The following is an 11,318-nucleotide window of genomic DNA, read 5'->3' as shown; positions in this document are numbered from 1 at the left end:
TGACAACAAATATTTTATTTGTATTGATTTAGAAACAAACAAATACAATGAATTTTTGAATTGTTTCCATTAGAAACAAGTCTTTTAAATTATTGTTGCTAATTGATAACGCATTATTTTGTTTGTTGTCATTGGAAACGAGTTGTGTTTCTTATTGTTGTTAATTTATATGTAAGCCACTTTTTGCTGTAATGTATAAAATTATTTGTTGCTAAAATAACATCAAATAGAGACGGATTTCAATTTCGTCTCTAATTTAGAGACGGATTTTTTATTTTGTCCCTAATTTAGAGACAAAATTTTCAATTTCGTCTCTAATATTTTGTTCACTTATTATAAATTATATGCATAGAAGTAAACAAATAGTGCTTGGTATAGTTGGTAAGAGATTCACCATCTGACTTTGAGGTCGCAAGTTCGACTCCTACCAAATGCGATTCTTGAGACCGAGGATTCAAAAAACCTTACATGCAAAGTCGAGCCGAGTTGACCTAACCTGAGTGAGATTTCAGATTGGTAAAGGCCGAGATTGGGTTGAACCGATTTGCTAATAGGGATTGGGTTTTTGTCTCGTAGTGTTGATAGCAACCAATATTAATGATTTGTAGCTATTTTTAGGAACCAACATTAATAATTTGTTGCTATTTTAGGAACTAACATTAATAATTTGTTGCTAATTTTAACAACAACCAATGGTAATTTGTTGCCAAAGTCGGCAACGAATGCACCAAAAACAGCAACAATCATGGCCAAACTCTTCCATATGGCCGGCCACCTAGAGGCACAAGGCCCATCATGGCCTCTTCCTCTAATGCTCAATCTAGGTCTTTTGTGTGACTTTATAGGATCCGTTCAAATTGGGCTTTAGGCTATTTTACTAGCCCAAAGATCATAAGTACTTTTAGCTATGATAATACGACGACCCAAAAGAACGAACTTAATTATCTCCATAATTTGATCCAATATATATCTAGTAATTGCACACGACGAAGACATAAATCCTTCACTAAGAAGGCGTTTAATTCATAGAATGATATGGGTTTGGAATTAGGAATGGGGTTAAGGTGATATCGGGTTGGAGTTTGATACTTAATATCATGTGTTTGGTTTTATTTTGGAATGGAATCTTATCCCCTTAATACCATGTATTTGATACCCAAGGGAATGAGCCAAACCCACCCCCAAGAACTCTAAACCCCATACCTCATGGATTTGACGGGGCGTTTGGCATGTGGGGATGAGAATTTGGAAAATATAAAGTGGAAGTGGGAATGGGAATTGGTAAGTGGGAGTTTGTCAAATATTCCCAATCTCGTTTGGCATATAACTTGGAATAAAATTAGGATTAAAGGCTGAAATTACAATTTTATCTTTATTGTCTTAAATCTCAAAGACTCAAATTTGATATGCATTATTAAGTTGAGGGCAATTATGTCTTTTACATAGCTAGAGAACTCCCACCATTTTATTACCTACCCCTCCTTAGGTAATAAAATGGTGGGAATAGAGGGTAAATATTCCCAAGCTTATTCTCACTCCCTAAACTAATTCCCATCAAACAAACATGGGATTATGGAGACTTGAGATTAATAATCCTATTCCCACCTCATAAATTCATAATCCCATATTCCAAACACCCCATGAGGTATGGGTTTTAAATTCATACCTTTGACAAACAAACATATGATATGAGTTTTAGTCATTTTAAACTCATACCTCAAACCTATATTCAGCGAACCAAACACCCCTTAAAAGTCTCTCAAATATTTGTAAGAACAAACAAAAGTTTTTAAAAAAGTACGTAATGATTTATGTAGCTCTTATGATTATATAAGGCGTGTTAAATAATTTTCCAAAAATGAAATTAAGTTGAGAATTCATGATAAAATTACGTACAGATCAATATAATTAATGCTAATCTATTCTTAATTACGTATTAATTTCTTTACCTCCATAATGAGAAAAGGGCCGGATCAAGCCATATTACTTGATTAGTCAAGTGGCACAACTACTGAACCGATAAGCCCTGAGATTCATCGGGCACATTTTATATACTCTCAACGTTAACATTTCATCACACATTTTCACACTCCCAAATTCCACTTTCTTCTGTATTTTGTGGCTGAAAACTCGACTACATTCATACGAGAGAGAACTTCACTGAAGCTTTACCAGTGACCAACAATGGCGGCTACCAGAGTTATCACTGCAGCAACCAATTCCACTTCTTCGTTACTCCTCAAACGCCCAATTTCCTCTCAATTTCTCAAGAAATCTCCTCATTTTCTCTCTCTTTCCTTCAATCCTACTCTCTCCAAACGCCTTTTCACTTGTCGCGCTGTTTATCAACCTCAAGATGTTGTTTCTAAGGAACAAGGAGAGCCTGAAACCCTAGATTATCGTGTTTTCTTCCTTGATAATTCTGGCAAAAAGGTTGTTTTCTCATTTTGTTTTTATATCTGTGATTTATTGTTGGAATTTGGGTTATGAAATGCAGATGATTTGATTTCCGCAATGTTCGTAATATTTTCAATTGTTTTATGTGAGTGTGCGTTTGGTTTTGAATTGGCTTTTTAAGTTATGATTGTGTTGTGAATTGTTGAATTTTTATTGCGGCTTATGATTCGAATTTGGATTATGAAATGTGATTAATTAGGTTGAATAATGTTCGTAATTTTGTCATTGTTTTGTCAAATTTGCAAATGTTTTATAAAGTATGTAATGTATTGTCAATTGTGTGTTAGGTTTTGAATTGTTTTTAAAATGATTGATTGTGATTTTATATGATTAATCTTGTTGATTGTGTTGTTGAATGTTTACTGGATAAATCGAATTGATGTTTTGAAGCAATGATAGGAGGCATTTATGTCTGTTTTAGAGCTAACTTTGGTACATTGATAAGTACTTAAAGTACCAGATTAAAATCTAAGAACTTGAATGATAAACGATATAAAGTGTGTTCTTGCATTGAGGAATTCAGAAATATCACATTGTAGAACAGGTAAAATGATTAGACATTCAGTTGGATAAGGAGATTCCTGTTGTTTATGTAAAATATGCTAGACAAACTTGTATTTTGTTTATTAAAATGCTCGGAAGATAGATTTAGACATTTTTTATAAGATACAGAACAAAATGTTTTCCTTGGGTGAGCTCATAATCTAGGTCCATCCAAGTATATGTTAGAACTTCTACACTATTTGTTATACGATACAGGTCAATTTGTTTCCTTTGGGTGAGTTTAGAATCTAGGTCCATTTGAGTGTATATGACTAATGTGAGAACATGTACACTTAAAGTTTTCCTCTGCTGCCCTGTATCTTCTCTTTTCTGAGTTCCGAATGTTTATTGTCCCTATTCAAATCTCTATCCTTCGTTATTATTTCTTCCTACCCAGTTCTTATCTGCATTATACATCACTTGAATATCCGTTTTTCTGACCACAGTTTCATTGTCTCATTGAACTTATTGTGAGAACTTTTTTGACTCTTAGATATTTGTGTTGGAAGCACTCCTTCATAGGTATGAAACATCAAGAAGACAAACAATATGATATAAATGGAGTATTCTTTTCTCCATTTTAGTCTATGTTTATTTGTTTTTGAGAAATAATAATACTTGTTTAATTTTCCTGTCATTTACATAAATGAAAAAGTGTCTTGTTGCATGAACTTATATGTTGGTATTGAGTTTTATGTGTACTTACTGATTTTTATGCTTTTCTCCTCTATTGTTATTATGAATGATAAAAGTTTATGTTCTCTGCTTGAAGAAAATTACCTGTGTTTTTTTAATGACAATGTATTCATTGGCATGTTTTTCTTATTGATAGATTTCCCCTTGGCATGATATCCCTTTGCATTTGGGAGATGGTGCTTTTAATTTTGTGGTTGAAATACCAAAAGAATCAAGTGCCAAGATGGAGGTTGCCACTGATGAGCTTTACACTCCCATCAAACAAGATACCAAGAAGGGAAAACTTCGATATTACCCGTAAGACATCCCTTAGACTGTTGATTATGAATCTTTGGAGCTATTATGAACTAATATTTTTCTATTGGTGCTTGCCTCATGTTTCTCTCATATGTGTCTTTATCTTGCACACATATGATTATCTACACTGTTTGTATGCCAATTTGAATGGTGGATTTATTGTTGTTGCTCTTGAAGAAATGAAAGGCTAAGGGTTGGTACAAACAAGGAAAGCACAAATTGGTTAAGGCTTATTGTCTGTTTGTGAAAAAGCCATGCTTGGTACCTTGCATATCCATATGTAAAACTATTTGAAAACCCATTAACTTCAGAATCTGATCAAATTATGGCAATCTATTTTACAAACAAATTCCAAAAGACCACCCTGTGTTGAATATCATATTTTAGGTTTGGATATGAATACTTTGGAAATCTTGTGTACACAACCCTGATCGAAAATTCAAATATGTGATGGTTAAATTTCTTAGTATCCTGATCCCTGGTTGAGCCCCTATGTTGAAAGTTTTCTTCATTTTGTTTTGTATTTTTTAGGTTTTCAGCATTAAAAAAGGTAGCTCACAACTCAGTGAACAAAATCCTAGTTTAATTTAGATAACAACCTTATATGTCCTCTTCTCTCCAAAACTTCATTTGGCATTATCTCTTGTAGTCTTGCTGCAAGAGATGCCCACCTCGACTCTTTTTTGACTCTTTATGCTCTCTGTATCTCTTGCTCTGAATTTTTCGTTTTGAGGTTTGGGAAGCATGCAATCCAAATGTGCCAATCCAAAAACCCTTGTCTTTTCTCTTCCACCGACTTTATTATCACTCTGTCTTCTAAAATGCAAGGCTTGCTCTAACGTTGCCGCTTGTAGTGTCATGTTATTTTAGAAGCACAAGGCCCATTGAGGTGCAAAGGATAACCAAATCCTAGGCGCAAGGCTGATGCACACCTTTCCTAAGTGAGGCCCTCCTTAAGTGATGAAAACCTTAGAATTCATTTCTTAAACATAAAAGACTCAAGTAAGTCAATCAGAAAGTAGCTAAAGAAAAGAATAGTAATTCTTCAACCTTGTTAGGTAGCCTTATAAGCACTAGGTAGCTATATATCATCATTCCCATCCTCATCTCCTAGATATCTTTATCTCCATCTTTGCCTATGTCCTCTTCCATCTCATCATCATCATTCCAGGAGCCTCCTAAAACATAATTGGAAAAAAATGGGAGAAGACGAAAGAACTAAAAAAAGTTGGAAATCATAAGGGAAAAGGGAGAAGACAGGTGAAGAAGAAAGAACTGAAAAAAAGGGCAAAGAAAATAGACAGGATAAGAAAAAAAAAAATTGAAAAAAAGAACTGGAAATGAAGGGATAAGTAAGAAGACATAAGAATCTTGTCGGCAACCAGCCTTGACTTTTGAGAAGTTGAACATGAAAGGTCACATGTGTCAATCATATGCCTTTTTTAAAGAACTTTTCCTGGCTTGCAAAACTGCCAGACAAGCCAAACCCCAAAAAAGTGGGGCTTTTATAGCGCATCTAAAGAAGTGCACAGTAGTGCATGATTTTCCACACCTCTTTTAATTTGCTGCGCTCACTCCCTAAAGCAATTTTTAAATCTAGGGTGTCATGGTGGTCACACTTTTTATTATGATCCCAAAGTCTAAGAGTGGCTGCAGTCTTTGCTGGTGATCCGGTCTCTCACTTCAAATGCCATCAACATTTCGTACCCAGATTTTGAAATTGCATCTTACTTTCCCTTGTCTCCTTTAAGCCCTTTCTGCTCTATTTCTAATATCATCAAGAAATGTATGTAATGTATCAGAATGACCTTGTTAACTAATGGCTAGAGAGAGGATTTTAATTCTTCTTCAGACATTAGGCTTAGTGTTCTGCTTTTAGATGACCATTGAAATTGGAGAGTTAAGTTATGTTTCATTTATACTAGGTATAAAAAGATCAACTTGACAAGATTGTTTTAAGAACCTCTGAAAAATAAAAGCACTTGATGCAACTTGGGCTGGAGTGGCTATTAAGATAGGAGGTGCCTGAACTTTCAGACACCCAAAAGTTTGGGTACCTGATTTATTTTTGGGTTGGTTACAGATGGTGTACCCTACCTCCCTACCTACCCTTGCAACAGCCCTTTAACCGACTCTGGTCATAGTAATACAACTAAAACAATGAGCCTATTCTTGATCCTTCATGTATGAGGTTGAATTGTCAAATCGATAACTTTATTTAAATTTCATGTTTTTTGAGAACTGCTTAGTTTTAAGATTCCTAATCTTTTTGTGGGTAGTAGTGTGTTGATTAAATTCTATTTTTGTGTTTGCCTTCCCAGGTACAATATTAATTGGAATTATGGCCTATTGCCACAAACATGGGAAGACCCAACACTTGCTAACTCTGAAGTTGAAGGTGCTTTTGGAGACAATGATCCAGGTAAGTCTCCTAGGTGCTTGAGTTCATCTAAGTACCTGCAGTTTACATATATGATATGAGAACTTTTTAGTTTGTTTCCAATTTCATTTCTCTATGTACTTTCAGTTGATGTCGTTGAAATCGGTGAAAAGCAGCGGAAGATCGGAGAGATTTTGAAAGTCAAACCTTTAGGTGCTTTGGCTATGATTGATGAGGGCGAACTTGACTGGAAAATCATTGCAATTGCGCTAGATGATCCCAAAGCTTCCCTCGTGAATGATGTTGAGGATGTGGAGAAACATTTCCCTGTATGTGATATTTTGTTTTTTAGTTCTTTAAGTCCATCTTGAATTTGATGTATTCGTTACTTTTTTATCAACTTGTTTGATATAGCTCTAGTTGAGTATGTTGCTTTCTTCATTCATTCTGTAGCCTAAATGAAATTTACTGTTTCTAATTTTTATTCTCTGAATTATATCAGTAAACTTGCACAATATTTTATTAGTTTAAAGGTAACTTTAGACTGATGGAATTCTTGCATTAGATGTCTTGCAAATTATAGAATTTATTGGGCTTGTAGTGACTTTTTAATAGTAAAAAGTTATATATCTATATAATTCAATGACAAAATTTGATGCAATATAGAACTGCATAAGCTCAATATTTTGAATTGGCTTGATGGTATTGATTAAATGTGCAATATGCTGTACTGAGTGATAATTATAGTTGGTACAGAACATTTATGAATTGGAAAAATTTGATTTCTTGTTGCCATCAATTTCTACATGCATATTATATTTTGCCGAATTCGCCACGAGGTGTATATATATATATATGCTAATCATATAGTCCATATATTATATTTTGCCGAATTCACCACGAGGTAAATATATATATTGATGGTATTGCGAATTGCTAACCATGCTAGGTGTACCCATTGTAGTGGATATAGACCATATAGTCCTTGGGCTCTTAGCTGTGCTAAGTGGTGATTGTAGGAAGTAAATATTGCTTTGATGCTAGACAGCTAGAGATGAATATATTTTAGGAAATGGCTTATGGTACTTAACTAGATGACACTATCTTTTTAGGTGTAACAAACCATCTACCTAGTTCACTTAGTTTTTAAGTAATCCTTTCCCCATTATATGATTTTGTTGGGGATCTTGTTGCGGTGGCCTTGATGGCTTGATAGTTAATGGACTTTTGGTATTACTGAGTTAATGAAACATCATATATTTCAAGTTTTCAATTTTATCCTGCTTAAGGTATCAGTGATGAAATTACTTATCCCATAGTCCATGATTGAGTCTAACCCAAAGATCTTCTACAGGGGACTCTAACGGCAATCAGGGACTGGTTTAGAGATTACAAGATCCCAGATGGAAAGCCAGCTAACAAGTTTGGTCTTGGAAACAAGGCAGCTAACAAGGTACTTTCTTTTCCTATGCCTGCAAGAAAAGAGCTTTGTGTTAAAGAATGTAAACAGACTTTGTTATTAACATATATGAACAAGCGTTTCTATATCTGTGTCCTAGTTGATTGATTTAAAGAGTTTAAAGATTGTTTAACCTTGGCCTATTTGTGAAAATAATAGAATAATGAGTCTAACGGGTCATTCAGGTCGGATCAATTCGGGTCAATAAATGTTCGGGCCAGGTTGGGTCAATTCGGGTCAGCACTTTGGATCAGGTCAAGTTCAGGGCGTGTCAGTTTGGGTCGGGTCAGTTTTTTGGATTAATTTTCAGGCAATTTCGGGTCGGGTCAATTTCGGGTCGAGTCAATTCGGGTTGGGTCAAGTTTGTGTTGGGTCACCAAAAAAATTCACTCAAAAAAGTAGTTGAAAAAATTAAGTAAAATCGTTAAAAAAATAAAAAAAAATCGTGAGTACCTATTATTTAAGAAAGAAAGAAACCCTAAACTAAGTAATTCACCATTTCACCCTGTCCACTTCAGGAATCGGGTCACTGCGGGTCGGGTCAATTCGGGTCAATCAATTCGGTTTAGAATCAGGTCGGGTTTTGGGGTTAATTTTGAGTCGGGTCATGTTCGGGTCGGGTTCGGGTCATAGCAGGTCGGGTCAGAATTGTCAGACGTTGAAGGGTATCATTTGCCTACACCCCTAGTAAACTCCGAGAAGCTTGTCTTGTCATAGTGCCTCTTGTTTTCCTTTTATATTCCTCTTCTGTCTTCTCATATACTTCATACTCCGTATTTCTTATTGTTTTCAAACAATAAGTCAAATGCTCATTGACTATTTGAAAGAATTTTCATTCTCTATATTTTATCAAATATTAATTTATTGTTTCTTTGGTGTATTTTATTGATTTCCTTTTCCTGCTCATTGCTTATTGAACAAATTTGGACTCCACATTTCATTTTTCATTTTTTCTTTGTGAAAGATTTAGGGTGTTAGTGGGATTTATACCGGTTGGTTATAGTATAGAATTCAGGGGTCCCATTGATTAGCTAGGAAAATATGGATGCTTTAGCAGTTATTGCTAGTAGCCTGGTATTATCTTATAACTTGAGGTCTCATCAAAATTTGATCTTCATGCAAGCTAAGACCGCATGAGCTATGCAAATGCATGTTGTGAGTTGTCCACATTAGGAAAGAATATTCACCAACTTATAAGCCGTGCCTCGGGTTGGTGGAGGACAGGCTAGGCCCTGGAATCGCCAGGGCCTCTAGTAAAATAGTGGCGGAACTTTACGGTTTCGTCAGTTCGACTGGATCATGCATGTACGTGGAGGAAGAAGGCTATGGTTGCGTGAGGAAATTCAGAAATAGCCATTATAGGCTACTTTGCGAAGGAGCACGCGTACAAGTTCTTCTGTTCGGGCTTAGCAAAATGAAGTGAACCGGACTGAACGTGTTACCGAGAAATAAAAAGGGGGATGGGCGTAAACTTTTATATACAAATAGGGCCGATGCGGTTGTGGAATCATACCATGGGCATGGTTGCCATGGGCTCTCTCTTGGCTGAGTCAGTTGGGTGTGGAAGTACTAATGGAGGAAGGCTAACCCACGACAGCTGACGGCGGATTGAGGGCGGAAACTATGATTAAAATTTGGCGCTTGAGTGGGGTCTGGGGGGTCCCTTCGAAATGTAAGTGTTCGGAGGTACCAGGGAAGTACTCCAGCCTCGAGAGGGCGCCTTTGCCCGGGCAATATGCGGAAACCGACTCGACCATCCATATGAGTCATTCAAACCTCCGATCCCGAGGTCTATAAGAAAAGTGAGCGTATCCGGAACCTGAAATGCCTATCGACAACACGGAGACTTGTATATGCGGAGTTAATCTTCCAATCGCCAAATGACCCCTCTTAGCCTCATAAGTGGTCCAAACTTCCTAGGGCCGTAGGGGAAATCTGGATCCTTTTCACGAGGATCTTAATTAATTTTATGATTGTTCTGAATTATATTGTGAGAACACATCATTATTATTTTCTGTTAGATGCAAGGTTCAATTGAAGTGTCTAGGTAACTGGAATTTAAGATAAAGTCTAAAAGGATTCTAGGGCAACCATTAGCTGTACTACTAGTTTAAATTATCTTGAGTTCTTGACCATGTATCAGATTTTGACTGTGTTGCTTAATATGCAGGATTACGCCCTCAAGGTCATCACTGAGACTAATGAATCTTGGGCTAAACTTGTCAAGCGTAATATTGCTGCTGGGGAGCTTTCTCTGGTTTGAGACTGTCGTACTCATGAAGTCGCATTTTTTGCTTGTACTCTATAGAGTGTTAAGCTCTGCCTGGGTCCTTGCTGCTATAAACTTGAAACAAAATTAAGATTTTTGTGGGGTTGAAATTTTTATTTCCTTGTATGCTTCTCTCTCAACGAAATTGAATTTGTTCATGTATACTATCCTGAATAATTGAAAGCGAAATGGAAATAAAGTTTCAGTTAATTAATCTTGTAAAGAAGTGCAATTGTTCGCTTGAATGTGTAATTCATACTTGTGATCGACCCTCCAACTTACAAGCTAACTAGCTATGTACACTCCCAGCACTCCTATACTTCTATACAAGCTGCTAGTCTGCTAGACAACCAGTAAACAGGACACAAAACACATACTCCCCATTTACAATCTGCCCTACTCCATTCTTGAGGGATCAATTGCTGAGCTCAGCCACACATTTCCACAGCAATAGTGTGCACCAAAACAGCAGGACGAATAACATTCTTCATTCAGAAATCATGATTTCTGGCCATCCAAATGTGGTAAGTGATAGCAGCAAGGACGTCTAACGCAAATCTCTGCTGCACCTCACTCTTCATGCATCGATCTTCTCCATCTTTTCCAGGTATTAGCATTACTGAACTGTTGACCATGAATCCCCAGCAGGCACCAGTGTCCTGCACACAATGCTTGCTGTATCTGCACTCGTAAAATAAAAGCATATCCGATTCTTTCTCATCCCCACACAATAAGCAAGTATCAGTTTCACAAACTCCATTCATAACTGCACAATTTATCTCTAGTTTTCAACCTCTAATGCATAGCTAATCAAGTGATCAGGTTGTTCTAACTGTTCTTAAGCAGAATTTATCTCATAGTTTACCACATCAGTATTTGGTATGTGAACTGTCAATCCCAGCAATGAAAGAAACAAAAAACTATTTTACCCGAGTGATGCCCTGAACTGCATTAATTCCTTGATTGAAATCCTTATTTATATTTTATTTTGGTAGAATGACATGTAATATGATAGCTTATTGGCTTACACTTTAGTTTTTAAATTAAAGATTGTGTGTCCAAAACTTGTACAATCTATATTATTAATCACGTGAAATGAAAGACTCGATTAATTAAGGAGAGCACCACGTGACATTTTTAATAGATAGTATAGATTTCTTACCAATCTCACCTACTTTTTTTTTTTTTTTTTTCCTAGACTCACATTTCTATCAAAC

At 36.0% G+C, this 11,318-nt stretch overlaps 1 protein-coding gene across 1 annotated transcript; it reads left to right on the top strand.

Annotated features, from left to right (window-relative positions):
* Window positions 1-2,067: 2,067 nt before the first annotated feature.
* On the top strand, window positions 2,068-10,311 carry LOC145639126 (soluble inorganic pyrophosphatase 6, chloroplastic-like). The gene is made up of 6 exons (XM_081690290.1): window positions 2,068-2,433; window positions 3,833-3,993; window positions 6,315-6,415; window positions 6,521-6,702; window positions 7,728-7,826; window positions 10,003-10,311. The coding sequence occupies exons 1-6, from the start codon at window positions 2,185-2,187 to the stop codon at window positions 10,093-10,095; spliced, it is 885 nt and encodes a 294-aa protein (XP_081546416.1). The 5' UTR covers window positions 2,068-2,184; the 3' UTR covers window positions 10,096-10,311.
* The last annotated feature ends 1,007 nt before the right edge of the window (window positions 10,312-11,318 follow it).

The sequence above is a fragment of the Chenopodium album genome, chromosome 7 (assembly GCF_948465745.1).
Source record: "Chenopodium album chromosome 7, dcCheAlbu1.1, whole genome shotgun sequence".
Classification (NCBI taxonomy): domain Eukaryota; kingdom Viridiplantae; phylum Streptophyta; class Magnoliopsida; order Caryophyllales; family Amaranthaceae; genus Chenopodium; species Chenopodium album.
The sequence above is the reverse complement of the archived record's forward strand: the minus strand, read 5'-3'. Positions and strand labels throughout refer to the sequence as shown.